At 40.5% G+C, this 16,980-nt stretch overlaps 1 protein-coding gene across 2 annotated transcripts; it reads right to left on the reverse strand.

Annotated features, from left to right (window-relative positions):
* Positions 1 to 635: 635 nt before the first annotated feature.
* LOC122826649 (shaker-related potassium channel tsha2-like) lies at positions 636 to 16,721 on the reverse strand. Of its 2 annotated transcripts, XR_006369835.1 has the most exons (3): positions 16,541 to 16,721; positions 13,299 to 16,261; positions 636 to 5,404 (listed from the first exon to the last, which is right to left on the reverse strand). XR_006369835.1 is itself a non-coding variant. In XM_044108773.1 (2 exons), exon 2 carries the CDS (start codon positions 16,114 to 16,116, stop codon positions 14,674 to 14,676), a length of 1,443 nt encoding a protein of 480 aa, XP_043964708.1. In that variant the 5' UTR covers positions 16,117 to 16,261; positions 16,541 to 16,721; the 3' UTR covers positions 8,934 to 14,673. The 2 variants fall into 2 exon arrangements, 1 of the variants encoding a protein (XP_043964708.1); XM_044108773.1 differs by lacking the exon at positions 636 to 5,404 and having other exon boundaries at positions 8,934 to 16,261.
* Positions 16,722 to 16,980: the final 259 nt, after the last annotated feature.

Below are 16,980 nucleotides of genomic sequence, written 5' to 3' on the forward strand. Positions count from 1 at the left end.
GCTGTGGAGGCACCAAAGTCCCTTCAAGCAATATCTGATGCTGTAAATGTGAATTAAATTACGTCTGATATCTTGGTTTCAGCATTCATGCTTGAATTTTATTTTAACAATTTTATTTTCTTTTCTTACATTGAATAAATCAGAGGGTATCTATATCCTGAGGTAAAGCTTCAATTTAAATAAAATGCCAAGTTTGATTAAATGGCCAATAATAAAGGATATTATTGAAAAATTATTACCTTTTTAAAAGAAAATACTATCCAGATGATGTGAAAACAGTAACTGCCCTCCTTTAAAATTAGAAAATGTGATTATCACAACCTAATTTCTCAAAGTTGCAGCCAAAAAATTGACGGTTGCACCGCTGAGATCAAAAGATCAAAAAAGTCACAGATAATTGAGATGAACAACAAAAACACACCAGATCAATTTTATGGTCTAAACCAGTCAGAGATGGTAGAGGGAATGGTTTCTGCCTGGGAATGGTTTAGATATTCCTATATGTGACAGGCTAGGCTAGGCTAGGCTAGTATATGCTGTGCTAGCTGGGCTAGGCTATGCTAGTCAGATAATCAGAGTTGATGTAGCACAGAGGAGGAGAGAAACTTAAATCAATTGAAAACTTTTTTGTCTGAAAATCATTACCAGTGCTGAAATTAAATATTTATTCTTAAATGAAATGTTAAATTTGAGATACTTAACCCATAAAATATTTCTTCTTCTAATTAAATTTTTATCTATTTCATCCATTTATCCTATTTTGTAATGTTTTTAAGTTTCAATTTCAGCTCATTGAAGCACTTTAAAAACATTTCCAATTTCAATTCTGCTTCAGAATAAGATTTTTATGTTTACTAGATTGTTAATTAAATGATTTACTAATCAACATTGCCTTACTGGACAATGATTTTTTTTAAAAAGTTAACCTGGGAAACAGATGTCAAATTCAATGTGGTTGAAAAGTTTGGTGGACCTAAAAAGTTTAAAAACTTTTTGGGTATTAAATAAACTCCTGCCTGTTGCATTGCGGCCGAATTAAAACCAGGATTCCTCTTCTTAAATGTAAAAGTCACAAATTCTTGGTGGTAGTTTATGGTAATTGGTTTAGAGGGCAGATTCTTTTCCACATAGAACCTGGTTGGTTTTTATTGATCTTTTCCTATTTGCAAAACTACTTGTAAGTAGTTTTGAGCAGGTAATTTAAAAACTAAATCACTTAAAGGCAAAATGTGACCATTTTCTCCATTTAGTCCCTATAAAAAGTCTATGTAATTAAAGAAAAAGCTGATTTATTGCATTATATAACTCAATCTCTTGTGTTGGTTCAGTTAAATTTTCTTTCATAATTTCAAAGTTTTTAATAGTTGGTGAAAAGAAGTTTCCCCTTTGAAGGGAATAAATTACTTTCTGTTACTCTGCCTTGTTTCCAGCCAAATGTGAAACTCTTCTAACCGCAGAACGAATGAATCTGAGATTCAAACCATTTTAAATTAACACATCAACGCCAAATGAAAATGCACACAAAAAACAAAAAATTCATGTGTTGTCCTGTGAAACACATGGAGATTTATCAGAATTAAGGATTTATTTTTATCAAACATAGATCACAAAAATAAACATCAACAAATGGAATAAAAAAAAACTGAAGAAATCATAGTAACGTTTCTTTGCAAACGTGTTACTACGAAGGAAGCGTTACAAACGCATCCCTCCGCTTCAAAGTTCCCACATTGCAGGAATCTATTGCTTCTTCCTGTTGGAGGATGAGAATGACTCGGTGATGAACCTGAAGTTTTCAGCTGAAAAACCAAACAGCAGCTGTTTTACAGGATGAACAGTCTGACCACAGCCACGGCTGTCTGCCATAATCAGTACGCCGCCGCACGCGCAGGGGGAACGTCACATTTTTATTGCACTTACAGTATGCAGAACACGTTAATCATCAGTCAGAGCTCATCAAAGCTTCAGTCCAAATGAAATCTCCCTCGGCTGTTTTTATGCATCAGAAAAGCAGTGACTGCCGGACGAACGCTGCAGAGTGGATGAACTTCTGTGTTTATGTGGGCTGCAGAGACGCAGGGCTGTTTACACAGCAAACCTTCAACAAGAGAGCGAGAGCTTGGATTCTTTCTGCTGTCTCAACCCACAGCACCTGCCTTTCAGTCCAAATGAATCCAAAACGTTCAGCAAATATCCAGCTCTGGAAAAATTAAGACGCTGCACTGAACCCCTTTGAAAACCTGCTGGTTATTCAACCAAATACTGATTTCTGAACTCTTCCTGAGTAAAAACATCAGTATTGTCTCTAAATGAATATGAACTGGTTTTCTTTGCAGTATTTGTGGTCTGAAAGCACTGCATCATTTTCATTATTTTTACTATTTCTCATTTTTTGCAAGTAAAACTTTTGCTTTGAGTTTTGGAGACATGTTGTCAGTAGTTCACAGAATAAAAGAGCAATGTTAATTTTACTCAAATATATACCTATAAAGAGTAACATCAGACCTAAAAATCATTTTAAGTGATTTCTTAATTTTTTTCCACAACTGTATATATAAGAAACTCCTGAATTGTTTGGTTTTAGCAGTTTGAAAAGTTGAGCTGATGAGCTGCAGGTGGCGCTCTTCCTACATCCAGAACTAAAGACAAGATGCTAATATAAATCAACATTTACCATTAAAACTTTGTGATAACATTTCTGCACGGTTTTGAAACTTTGCGTGACAATTGCTCTTATTTTTGACAGAAAAAGATACGATAAAGTTTAAAATTTTTCTGTACGATGTTTGATTCTCTGGAGGGAAGCTGCTGTCTTTGGGCAACTTTTATGGTTGTATAATTATTGTTTCTTCAACTCAAATTTAGAAAGTCTGGAAAATCCCAATAACTTTTCAACCAAACTTTGACATTAATCAGTGTCTAAACGTGTTTGGTCAATGAAGATGCTGGTTCACTTCCTTTAGGGCTAATTTGCTCTGGAAGAAGATATTAATATGGTCTTCATTATCCTGTCAGCCATAACCTATCCTAACCTGACTATGACTATGACCACAACAACCGGGCTTACCAGGTTTTCTGGGGGAAACCTTGATGATTGCTACACATTCTGGGCTGTAACTTTGCACAACTTTCTCAAATTCCCATTCAAACTTCTCCACCACCGTTACATCGCCGTAATTTTGGTTGTAGCCTAGCATGAAGCCATCGTGGCCAGTTCTGTTTCATGTGACAATAGCCAAGCCATGCTTGAACTTCAAAGATACACTGACATCACAACAATAAGCCATCACAGCCTTGCAGAGAAAGTTTGTAGATGCTTAAAACACCCCAACGAAGGTAATGCTTCACACTGCATCCCCAAAGTGTGACCTCACCAAGACGATGATCAGAACCACTCATGTTCTACCAAGATCTTCGGCTAACCATCAGCTGCATTGTTCCACATTGATTTTACCACATATGCTCATGTTGGCACCACAAGCTAACGCAACTGTCCTAAACTGTGTCAAAATGCAGCTACATGCCAGAACATGCCATGCTGAGCTACGGCCATGATTGGGTCACGGCCGAGGCGTGAGGCCATCATGGCCCGCCCTATTTCAACTTCAGAAATAGGTTACCAATATGAGAATAAATTTAAACTCTGAAAATGTTTCTTAATAAATCCTACTAAATTTCCAACAATCTGCAAGGACCCCCCATGGTGTATCCTATCTGTGATGTCAAAGTATGGACGACATTCTGTGTTAAGGTTACCATAGCAACTCCTCATGTGTTGCAATATCCCAAGCTCTTTAAAATAGGAACCCTTAATGTTTATTTTGTAAAACCAAAACATCTTTTATGCTGATGATACACTGATATATATCAGCAACGTCAAAATTTAGTAACTGTGATTCTTGAGTGTCAGCAGTTTCTGGATGGGATTTTTACCCAAAACAAAATGTTGGCATCACTGTGAGGGGTTAGCAGCGACTGGTAATCTGATTTTCAGTATTCTGCTGAGAAACAGTAATTTAATTAACAAAAGCTTAAAATTCTCCCAGCGTTTTAGATCCAAAGTTTCTCAAACTAGTTTTTATTTATTTTCAGCTTCGTTCCAGAGGGAAACCGAAAGTAGTTAACATTTATGACTGACACATAAATCTGTCAATCGTTTTGTTCTTAGATTTTTAAATCTCAAATATTGTGAAATAAAAGTTAAGAAACTAAAATGACCCACAAAGAAAAACACGACCATCTTGGGAGTTTGTTTCCACCTGCAGCTCATCCTGCTCCAAATAAATGTGCATCTTTTAGATAATTTGAGAGAAATTTGAGCAATATTAAAAAGTGTTACAGTTTCCCAGTTTATTTGTCTTCCCAAATTTCAAATATATTTAAAATTCAAATTTGTGCTGGACTGATTTCTTGTTAAATGTTCAAGACAGGCAGAGCCACTCTGCAGGACCTTATTGCCTTTTAAGCTAACAGAAAATGCAAAAACAAATAAACAATGTGCAAAAAAGCTGCTTTTCTCACTCAGGCTGGACATCTGAGACTCATTTAGTTTCTCTAAATGTTCATTTCTACCTGATATCAAGATGAAAACATCTTTATAGTTTAGTTCTTTGTATATTTTAGAGATTAAATTGAGAACATTTCAGATAACTTGAGCGGTATTGGTGATAATAATCAGTCCTTCAGGTGCTAAAGCTTATTTTTTCAGTGAGTTGACACTGAGGTAGTGATAAATCAGGTATACAGCATTCTGATCAAAGATCCAAACAGGAACATTCAGATATAGATGAATGTCTGGATTTAATGCATTTTCACACTTTTACCCCCATTTTTCCTCCCACTGGTGCAGACATGTTCATCAGAGCTGCCTGCTGGAGCTGCATTGTTTTCACCAAGGCAAAAAAAACAAAAAAAACTTAAAAATCTACAAAATAATTCACCATGTCAACCTCCCGGTATAAAACATATATAGTATGATACTTTAAAAAACTAAAGTCATCTGCCTGACGGGATAACGTCTCCGTATCTGCGAGCTGTCGGTGTTGTTCCACGTTTCTTCTGTTTACATGCTCTACTTTCCAAGCATGCAGTGATTTGGTTTGGATATGATATGCGACATACAGACAGCAACAACAAGTTCTTGTTCTCTACAGCAACAGGAGAAACCTCCCAAACAACATCTAAGTATACGCAGGACACAGCTGATGGTTCAAGTAACGTTTGAGTCGTACCTCAGAGTCTGTGCTCTGTAAAAATCCGAGAGTAAGCCGAGTTTCTCGTGAAGTTTTGTTTTTGTATTTTATCCAAGCTTTGTTGTTTTTTTCTTCATCGGAGGAGGGAAGCAGGAGAGGATGAGGAGGATGGTGGCAGCTGGAGTGGGTTAGTGAGGTTCGTCAATCTTTCCCTGAAATAGAGAAACATTTAACGAAAGATGGTAAATATTTTATCTTATTAGAACTGCAGCAAAAAGAGGCAGATTTGAAGGTCGCCAAGTCTCCATAGCAACTTTCTTAGTTATGTTTTTGCTGCAGCAACTTGGACTTTAAACTTTACAAAATATAACACTTTCAAAGAAAGAAAAAATGTTCTTGGTGGGAATTGACTAAAAACAGTTCTACAAGGAGAAAAAAATAATTAAAAAAACAACTAAAAAATGAAATAAAATAAGTTTTTATGCAGTGATGCACAATAAATTAGCACGAACAGTCAAAGCTTGTACAAGGTGTTGAAATTGTAAGAAAATATAACATATATGATGTCAGGAAAGAAAAGCAGGAAGCTGAAACTACTAACTGGATTAATCGTGATTAATCGATTATTCAAATAACCGTCAACTTATTTAGTAATCGATTAATCATAAACTGGGGAATACAGACTCAAAAAAGGCACCAACATATTTAGAGCAGTAATTAAACCAAAACTGTACAAAAATATTTTGCATGTAAGATAAAAAAACACTCAGAACTCCTCAATTGTCATAATCGATTAATCATAAACTGGGGAATACAGACTCAAAAAAGGCACCAACATATTTAGAGCAGTAATTAAACCAAAACTGTACAAAAATATTTTGCATGTAAGATAAAAAAACACTCAGAACTCCTCAATTGTCATAGTTTTAACTTCACCCAGTTCAGAACGGTATGTTATTAAAATGTAGTTAGTAAAATGCTTATTTTTCTATTTAAAAATAGGAATTGACACAAAGGATTTAAAATTTGCCACAGTTTCAACAGGTTGGCCATCAAGTGAAACTGGAATCACGTTCAGGTCTTATTTATCTCATTTAATTACTCTACTTCCTTAGTAAAATGAAAAGGTATGTTGTTTTGTGAGGGAATTTATATTTTACGGTTCCAGTAATACCAGAATTAATAGTAAATAATAAAAATTTGTGGTATTCTGATTTAGTGATATAATTAGATTTGTTGTGTTACCTCCCCCCGCCACTAGAGGCAGTAGCAAGGCTGAAAAGATGCAACTAAGGAGCAGATTTAGAAGTACCCCGAAAACTACAGAAGTTGTTAAAAAACTGTGAGCTGCGCTGAAGTAAATAAGAGAGAGAAGTTCAAATACATGCTGAGAGTGAAAATCCTTCCTAAAGATGAAGATGTATAATAGATTCCAAAATAAAATAAAAACGGGAGACCGCGGATGATACAGGAAATAGCCCCCCCTTCACTTCCGGAGTGCAATGGTCCCACTTCCAAATAAGGTATGAGACTGTCAGCGGTTCGACCCCGCCCCTTTCTGTTTGCTGCAGCGAGTTCCTTCTCGTATGCTGCCTGCTGCTTTCTGTGTGCTGTGTGCTGCATGCTGTGCGCTGCCTGCTGTGTGCTGCATGCTGTGTGCTGCATGCTGCCTGCTTTGTGCTGCGTGCTATGCGCTGCCTGCTGTGTGTTGTGTGCTGCATGCTGTGTGCTGCATGCTGTGTGTTGTGTGATGCATGCTGCCTTCTGTGTGCTGCCTGCTGTGTGCTGTGTGCTGCATGCTGTGTGCTGCATGCTGTGTGCTGCCTGCTGCATGCTGTGTGCTGTGTGCTGCCTGCTGTGTGCTGCCTGCTGCATGCTGTGTGTTGTGTGCTGCCTGCTGTGTGCTGTGTGCTGCATGCTGTGTGCTGCATGCTGTGTGCTGCCTGCTGTGTGTGTGCTGCATGCTGTGTGTTGTGTGCTGTGCTGCTGTGCTGTGTGCTGTGTGTGCTGCTGCTGCTGTGTGCTGTGCTGTGCTGCATGCTGCTGCTGCTGCATGCTGTGTGCTGCCTGCTGTGTGCTGCCTGCTGTGTGCTGTGTGCTGGCTGCTGTGTGCTGCCTGCTGTGTGCTGCATGCTGTGTGCTGCCTGCTGTGTGCTGCATGCTGTGTGCTGCCTGCTGTGTGCTGCCTGCTGTGTGCTGCCTGCTGTGTGCTGTGTGCTGGCTGCTGTGTGCTGTGTGCTGCATGCTGTGTGCTGCCTGCTGTGTGCTGCATGCTGTGTGCTGCCTGCTGTGTGCTGTGTGCTGCATGCTGTGTGCTGCCTGCTGTGTGCTGCCTGCTGTGTGCTGCATGCTGTGTGCTGCCTGCTGTGTGCTGCATGCTGTGTGCTGCCTGCTGCATGCTGTGTGCTGCCTGCTGTGTGCTGCATGCTGTGTGCTGCATGCTGTGTGTTGTGTGCTGCATGCTGCCTGCTGTGTGCTGCATGCTGTGTGCTGCCTGCTGTGTGCTGCCTGCTGTGTGCTGCCTGCTGCATGCTGTGTGCTGGCTGCTGTGTGCTGCCTGCTGTGTGCTGCATGCTGTGTGCTGCCTGCTGTGTGCTGCATGCTGTGTGCTGCATGCTGTGTGCTGCCTGCTGTGTGCTGCATGCTGTGTGCTGCCTGCTGTGTGCTGCATGCTGTGTGCTGCATGCTGCCTGTTGTGTGCTGCCTGCTGTGTGCTGCATGCTGTGTGTTGTGTGCTGTGTGCTGCATGCTGCCTGCTGTGTGCTGCATGCTGTGTGCTGCCTGCTGCTGCTGTGTGCTGCCTGCTGTGTGCTGCCTGCTGTGTGCTGCATGCTGTGTGCTGCCTGCTGTGTGCTGCCTGCTGTGTGCTGCATGCTGTGTGCTGCCTGCTGTGTGCTGCATGCTGTGTGCTGCCTGCTGTGTGCTGCATGCTGTGTGTTGTGTGCTGTGTGCTGCATGCTGCCTGTTGTGTGCTGCCTGCTGTGTGCTGCCTGCTGTGTGCTGCCTGCTGTGTGCTGTGTGCTGCCTGCTGTGTGCTGCCTGCTGTGTGCTGCCTGCTGTGTGCTGCCTGCTGTGTGCTGCCTGCTGCATGCTGTGTGCTGCCTGCTGCATGCTGTGTGCTGCATGCTGTGTGCTGCCTGCTGCGTGCTGTGCGCTGTGCGCGCTCCACTGCAGACAGGTTTTATCAGCTGGCATCTTGAAGCACGGCTGCACCGGTTCTCTGTAGTAAAGCTAAAAATAGACTCTGAGAGACGAACACGCAGAGGCTGAAATACATGGATAGACAGGATTTCTAATATTTTCATGAAAGATTAGAAAGACATCGGCTTTGTTTAAATTGCTTAATATTTTAATTCAACTTTTAGCTGCTGCTGGTTGTAAAGATGAAAGTTTTATAGTTGTCATTCTTTCTGAACTCGATTAAGTTTTTATCTGATTGATATGCAAATATTTCTGTTTTACAAGCATGGAAAGATATTCCTGTCATTTTTTCCTCATTCTTGTTCTTTCTTTGTCTCTTTTCCTTCCTCCCTTTCTTGATGCCTCTTTATGTCCTTAATGCCTCAAAGTTTTCCTCTTAAATCCTTATGACCTTCTTCCTTCCTTTCTTCATCACTCCTTCTTTCTTTCCTTCCTTCTCTCCACCACTATGTCCTTGTTTCCTTTCTTTCTTTTATTCTGTTTCTTTCTTCCTCTGTTGTGTCCTTACCGCCTTTCCTTCCTCCATTTCTCCTTCCTACCTCCTGTCCTACCTCTGTCCTCTCCTTATTTGTCCATCCATCCATTTTCTGAACACCCTTCGTCCCTAATGGGGTCGGGAGGGTTGCTGGTTCCTCTCCAGCTGCTTCCCGGGCGAGAGGAGGGGGTCACCCTGGACAAGTCGCCAGTCTGTCGCAGCCTCCTTATTTGTGTTGTGGTTATTTTTTGTCGAATCTTTGGTAATTTTTTCCCATTTCTTCTTTAATTGTTAATTTTAGACTTTTATTTCACCTTTTTGTTCATTCTATCTTCTCCTGTCTTGTTTAAATCTTCATCCCTCCATTCCTTGGGTTTTGTTGCCCCTCTGCAGTTCTGCAACGTGTTGCTCAGATTCACCCAGTTCTTGTCGGCCATCTTTAAAAATATTTCCTACTCGATTTTAATAGATTTTTCTTTAATCAATTCATAAAAACCTTTAATCGTTCCTTTCAAAGTGTCTTCTCGTCGCTACAGCAAAACAACATGGTGGAAGTAGCATTGAAAGCCACCCAATCAGGTTAGAGTGTCCACTGTTGCCACGGAGATAGACAGCAAATAGAATTGTATCATTTTTTTAAACCAGGAAATGAACTCCTATGTCTGATTTCCATTACATTTTAATTTTGTTCATGGTGTAAAAAAGAAAAAGCTAAACTTTTCAGCCAGCAGGAGGCGCTGCACTCAGTCAGTACCTGCAGGAGCCGCATATGTAAACAACATGTTATTGTGATCCTGTTGCTAAGCAGCTGCTCAGACAGTTTAAGCCTGCGTGTTTGTAATTCATCAAGCCTCCTTTAAATAACAGCGGCTGAATGAAACACAGACTGAACGCTCTGCTCACTCTGATTTTACTCTGAATTATTCTGAAATAAATCCACGAGGCGCAGCAGGAAAAAACGACGATGAAAAGTTTAATTTGACCCAAAACTGAAAGACTTTGGTGAGAAAGTTGAGCGTTTTGCATTTCTTTTTTTTTTTTCCTTAAATAGATTAAAGGAAACCTCATCAAACATTGTGATTTGCTTGGCTAAAATGTTAAATAAATAGTAATTAACATTTAAATTGCAGTAATGTTATATATGCAGTTTATAAAGCAGGAATTTGTCCAGTTAAGCTTAATATATTTTTGTGTTACATTTCTTAAAATAAAGTTATTTAATGTTTATAATAAAAACTGGAACAAATCACATTTTAGCATCTTAAAGAAGGGATAAAAGTTTGAACTTTCTTACAAATCAAGAAAAATTATTTTTGATTAATTTGATTTTATTTCACTATTATGATTTGTCTTCCAAAACCTTTTAAAAAAGTGATAAAAATACAGATTTTTTTCTCAGGTTTTCTTTGCAGCATCATTAGTTAAAAGTTATTGTTGATATCTGCAATAAAACAGCTACAAAGAAAGTTTTTAGGATCTTGGGGAAAATGGTTGATTTATCTTTTCATAAAACAAATTAAAATTATTTTAATAATTATTCTTCTTTTAAATGTATTATTATTATTTTATTATAATGAGATAATATAATAATAATCATAATTTTTTTCTGTACTTGAGAAAAATTCTGCTTTTTTTATATATATTTTTCTCTTTTTGGTAAATACTTTAAAAAATGTTTTTAAATAATGTTTTATTTCTTAAAATAATTCTTTCATTAGATTCGTTTTTGTCTTGTTTTATTTTACTAGTCTAGTGTTTTTCCTGTAAATTATATTTAATTAAATAAAATTTTATGTTTTTGCCCCATATTTTAGATCTCTGTTTCAAATTGCTGCATTAAAAAATAAATAAAAAAATAAAAGAATTTGTAAAGCCAAAAGAAATTTATTTTTATATCTTTGTGGTTCTAATTTTTTGTTATATTCTTTTTAGTTTTATTTTACCATTACAATGCTTATTAATTAAATTTTGTTTAATTAAATAATTTTTCTTGTGTTGTACAATAAATGAAATGATTCTTATTTTAGCTGTTTTTATTATTTTTAATTGCAGCCATTTCTTCCTTTTTTTGGTCTTATATTATATCTGATATTCCTCTGAATTTTTTATTGGTGGATTTTAGTTTCTCCTAATTTTTCCCAGATTTGCTTTATAATTAGGACTAAATAGTTAATGTAAGTTGTTTTCTTCCGTTTAATTTGTGCTTTTTAATGAGACACTTGCTTAATAACGTGATCCAGACCAGAATCAACCCTGTTGTTGTGATTTTTCTGAATATATTTACAAATGAATTTATTTTGCTAGTAGAAATCAGGTTAGGAAGCTTCTGATGGTGAATTTTATCAGCTGGATGTGGAAACGTGTGTTTGTGTGTCTCTGCATCGTCTCCTCTGGACTCCAGAGGTTTTCCAGGTGAGACCTTGAGGCTTTGGGACACGGACACTAACGACACCTGTCAGAGTGGAGCTGCCTGCTCCGTTCACATGAGGAAGAAGTTTGCAGTAAATCCCTCCAGGTGGAAGCAGTTAGTTTAATATTTCTTAGAGCTGTCATGTCTACAGCTGTCAGGACGGAGACGCTGCGTTACGCAACATGACCGACTGATATCCTCCTTTTCTTTCTGTCTTTATGCAATTTGTCACTTTTACTCCTTTTCCTCATTTCCTCTCCGTCTAACTTGAGTCTGAGATCTTCCACCTGATCGGCTCCTGTTTCCTCCCATCATCCTGCAGATTCAGATCCAACTTCTGAAACTTCTGCATGACTTTTCATGAGCTGTGAGGTCAGACACCGGGACAGACGTCACAGCTCGGAGCGTTATAAATCACAAATCTGGTGATTTCCTGCAACAGCTTCACTGTTTACTGTGAATAATGTTATTATATTGGATTTTTAAGGTCTTCTGATGTTGCTGGAAAATTATTCTAAGTTAAATAGAGGCGTAAAAATGCTTTAAAACGTGTTCACATTGAAACAGAATAAAAAATTCTGCTGAGAGCCTCTGCTGCCCCCTGCAGGCCGACAGTAGTACAACAACAATCAGCAGGAACTTTGAAGGTTTCTGTTTGTCCAGATTTTAAATCTGAATGCAGATCTATAAATCTTTTTTTAACTGTGAATTAACATCATATAAACAGTTCAGATCATCCTGCTGTGTATTCGTTTTTTTACTAACTTGTTTTCTCATGTTTTAATGGATTTGTTGGACTGTCAACCTTCATTTGTCCTTCTGCTGTTTTTGTGTCTTTTTGTATCTACCGTTCATCGTAGTAAAGTCATTTTGTGTGCTTGGAGTCATTTTGCTGAGCTGATCCTCTGTTGGTAAACATTTTGAGATTCCCTTTTTAACTGGTTTTGGCCGGATTACAGAGTAAGATGATGATAAACAAGTATTTACATGTTTCAATGCCTTTCTGTTGCTAAGCTGCAAACTTTATATTTACAGGTGCACAGTAGTACTACTATTACTACGCCGACTACTACTAATAATAATAGTAATAAAAAAGAAAAGAGTAGTTTCTATTGCTAGCATTAATTTACAGAATTAAGCTCTTGTTAAGTTATTGATTATCTGTGATCACATGTTTTTGGGAAGTTTAGTCCTGATTACTACTAAACCTGTAGGAAAATCCCTTTGGTCAGGGATGTCCAAAGTGTGGCTCAGGGGCCATTTGTGGCCCTTCTAATGATCGGCCCCCTGACTACAAGTCTAAACAGTAAAAATTTGACCAACCAACCAGAAATAAACTGATGCCACCCAAAATTTTGAAGTTGTGTTTTTTTCTTTTACTAAGCCAACAGTCCAAAGCGTTTTCTTTTTTTTAATGTTTTGGATTTTTAGGAATTTATAGATTTTGTAAAACTTTTGAAACTAAAACTCCTTTTGCATTTTTAATTCAATGAATTTGAGTTGCATAACTTCACGTCTTTTTCTTTCTGCTTTTATTTCTTGCTGTTTTTTTTTTTCATGAAATAACGATATTTTTTATTTGTTTTTGTTTCTTTGATGCAGAACATCTGCCTGTAAAAGGAAGTCTGAACCTCCTACCAGCTCTTGTGGCTTTGCTTTATTTTGAAGTACTTCTATGATAGATCTTAATGTTTTAGACCGGAGTTGTGATTTTGTTTACCTCCTAAAACTGCTCTTTGAAACTTGCTTAATATCAGGTTTAATTTCTATTTTGTCTGCATTTTAACTTTGCATTATTTAAGGAAACAATCATAATGAAAAAAGTGCACATTTTGTCTTCACACAACAAGAGGAACTCAAATAAACTGATGAAGATTAATTGGTACTGCCCCCATCTGGCCAAATGAAGGAACTGATTCTGGATTTCTGAACCAAATTTAGTCTAAATTTGCTAACTGATTAAAATGTGTGCAACATGTAGGTCAGACAGGAAGTGACAACACGGCGTTTAATGGCTCACCTTGTGGGACCAGAACTGGATGTTGGTCTGAGCTGAAGAGCCGTCGGACTTTTCCTTCAAACATCCATCAGTCTGATAAACTCCAGTGAAGGTTTTTACTCCGTCAACTTGTTAAAAATCCTCTGTTTTTGTCTCCAGCAGCTCCGTCTGCTCCGCCCGCTGTCCAGGTGACTCCAGGTGCTGCTGGACCAGGGAGCTCCAACACTGAAGGGCCTTCAGTTCGGATCAGGTACGGATCAGAACCGCTGGGGATCTCTATGAAAGCAAGGGACTGATCTTTTTATTTTAAATACTTAAAATTTGTTTTTCAAAACTATTTGATTTGGGATTTTTTAAATTATTTCTAAACTCACTTAAAGAAAAATCCTATGATGTTTTCTTTCCCAATTTCTTCATACATTTTTGATTTTTTGTGCATTAAGATTGAATTATTATTCATAATTATTTTAGAACCAAAAATATTTATCAGTGCAATAATTTGTTGAAAAGCTTGATAGCTTTTCAGACTTGAACTCATTTAAATAGATCAAATTTAATAGTTTAAACAGTTCTTGATTTGCATTTTATCTTAAAATCCCCTAAAAAATATCTAATTTTAATTTATGTTTCTATTTTAACCTTTTTTGTGCTACTGTACAACTATAAAGTGTTTATATAATTTTGTATTTTCTGTTAATATTAGATATTTTTCTTTTGATTTTTTTACTCTACATATTTTTCTTTAAATTATCTTTTTTTTAACATATTTATATCCACGATAGACGAGGTTGAGCTCTAAAACATCTAAAAATTAACTGTTAATGTATTAAATTGCTGCGGTAAGCTATAATCTTAATATTTTTATTGTATTTAATTATTTTTTTTTACTTGTCGTTAGTAATTAGCTGCTGAGCGTCTGAGTTTTTGTGTGGTTTTTTTTAACAACATGGATGCTTCCACAACATGGTGGTTTGGAGCCTCCTCACTTTTTGCTCCTGCACCAGACAACAACAGAAAAGTCTGGAAGGTTGCCATGGAAACTGCATCTGGCACGGCGGCGCAGTGAGCCGCTTTGACCACACGATGGCGCTGTTGTATTGGAAAAAGCTTCTCGCCAGATTCGTTGTGTTTAAGTCAATGAGGGTTTTCTTGTATTTGTTTTTTTCTTTCTCCTAACCCTGCGTGTTGTCTCGCAGGCTTTTTTTTTTTTTTTTAAGTTTTAAACTGAGTTTTAATTTGGTCCCGTGTCAGAAGAATGTAAACCTTAAAGCTGCTCACTAATGACAGTAAAGTGCTACAGAGGCTGATCAGTTGTCCTGCTGGATGGAAGACCGTGTCGGGAGTGGAGAGGGGATCCAACTGAAAACATTCCCTCTGATGGCGGAAACAAGGAGCCTCAGACGTCCGTCAGCTTCCCGCCATACGCCTTCTGCGGGCTGCAGTTCGTGTACTTGACGGAGTCCGCGTCCTCGCTGTCCGGGTAGTCGGACTTGGACAGCGACGGCCGGCTGTCGCTCCGCTTGAACTCTCCGAACGGCGCTTGCTGCTGCCCGCAGGTCACGTGCGTGTACTGGAACTGCTCCTCGTGCTCGGTCTCCCGGTGGTAGAAGTAGTTGAAGTTGGAGACGATGACCGGAACCGGAAGCGCGATGGTCAGGACCCCAGCGATGGCGCACAGGGAGCCCACGATCTTCCCACCGATGGTCACTGGACACATGTCGCCGTACCCCACTGTCGTCATGGAAACCACGGCCCACCAGAAGGCGTCCGGGATGCTGCTGAAGCCCGACTCCGGGTCGTCGGTCTCCGCGAAGTACACGGCGCTGGAGAAGAGGATGACCCCGATGAAGAGGAAGAAGATGAGCAGACCCAGCTCCCGCATGCTGGCCTGCAGCGTCTTCCCCAGGATCTGCAGCCCCTTGGAGTGCCGTGAGAGCTTGAAGATCCGGAAGACCCGGACCAGGCGGATGACCCTTAGTATGGCCAGCGACATGGCCTGCTGGCCGTTGCCCTGGTGCTCCGCCAGCTCCAGCCCCAGCGTGATGAAGTAGGGCATGATGGCCACGATGTCAATGGTGTTCATGATGTTCTTGAAGAAGGCGGGCTTGCTGGGGCAGGCGAGGAACCGGACCAGCAGCTCGAAGGAGAACCAGATGATACAGAGCGTCTCCACGATGAAGAACGGGTCCGTGAACGGGTTCGGCGGCTCGGCGCCCGCGGTGCCGTTTGTCGGGATTAACCCGTCGAAGATCCGGGCCTCCTCCCTGAACTCGGGTAAGGTCTCCAAGCAGAAGATGACGATGGAGATGAGGATGACCAGCACGGAGACGATGGCGATGCCCCGAGCGGGTCCGGAGCTCTCGGGGTACTCGAACAGGAGCCAGACCTGCCGCTGGAACTCGTTCTCCGGCAGCGGCCGCTCCTCCTCCTTGATGAACCCTTCATCCTCCTTAAAGTTCTCGATCACCTCCTCCCCCAGCTCGTAGAACTTGATCTCCTCCATGAAGATGTCCACCGGCACGTTGACGGGTCTCCGGAGCCGTCCGCCAGACTGGTAGTAGTACAGGATGGCATCGAAGCTGGGTCGGTTCCGGTCAAAGAAGTACTCGTTCCTTAGCGGGTCGAAGAACCGCATCCTTTTGCGCGGGTCCCCCAGCAGAGTGGCGGGGAACTGGGCCAGGGTCTTCAGCTGCGTCTCGAAGCGCAGCCCGGAGATGTTGATGACCACCCGCTCGCAGCACTCCTGGTTGTCGGCTCGCTCCGGGTCGTACACATCCTGGGCGGACAGCGCGGCCAGTGCCACCGTCTCATCCAGGTTCTCCCCGGGCACCACGGTCATGCTGCTGGTGCCCCCCGCCCCCGCCCCGCTTCACCTTTCCGGTCCAGGCGCTGCTGTAGTCTGGACTGTGGGCTCGGCTGTCACATTCGCTGCATTTTAAGCAGGCTTTGCCCTCCCCGAGCTGACGTGTGTGCACGCTCCCTCACTGAGGAGGAAATAAAAACACACATGCAAGCACATATGCTCGAGATTAATCTGATTTCGTGACCATAAATGAGTCACAATTGAGGAAAAAACTGTATTTTCCGACATAAAGTGTCGTGCGTAATGAACCTGTTGGTTCAAGGTTATCACATGGGTCGCCGTTTACGCTCCAAAAAATAACCATGCATCTTGAGGAATAAACCTCCAAAAATGGAAGAGATTTCATGCAAAGAAAAAAAAATCCCGCAGAAATCCTCAACGATCCCCGCTAAATGAATACCTGTGGCTCGGTGCGTCACGCGTCCATCCTTGAGTCGTTAGCTGAAAGAAAAACGGGCACCGCAATGTCACGCAGCGAGCCGAAACCTGCTGACGTTTCCTCAAGCTGCCCGCTCATGTGTGCGCCGCTGCGGGCGGGCGTGCGGCGCCGTGCGTGATAACGGGGAACAACACAGCTGTGCAACAAGTTCATAGAGAGAGAGAGAGAGAGAGAGGGAAGAAAGCGAGTTGGATGATGGAAAGAAGTTTCTGGGCTGCAACTAAAACCGGTGACGTGTTGTCCGAAAATAACTGGATTTCTCTCAGGGCTGCAGGAAAACTTTCTTTTCCCATGAATTGACCCCGAGGAGGGGAGGGGGGGGGAGTCATTCAGAAAATAAATGAAGAAACAAACAGAAGCAGGAACAGTAACACAAACCACATCAAGTTAATTTTAATACA

The sequence above is a fragment of the Gambusia affinis genome, linkage group LG23, assembly GCF_019740435.1.
Source record: "Gambusia affinis linkage group LG23, SWU_Gaff_1.0, whole genome shotgun sequence".
In the NCBI taxonomy this organism is placed as follows: domain Eukaryota; kingdom Metazoa; phylum Chordata; class Actinopteri; order Cyprinodontiformes; family Poeciliidae; genus Gambusia; species Gambusia affinis.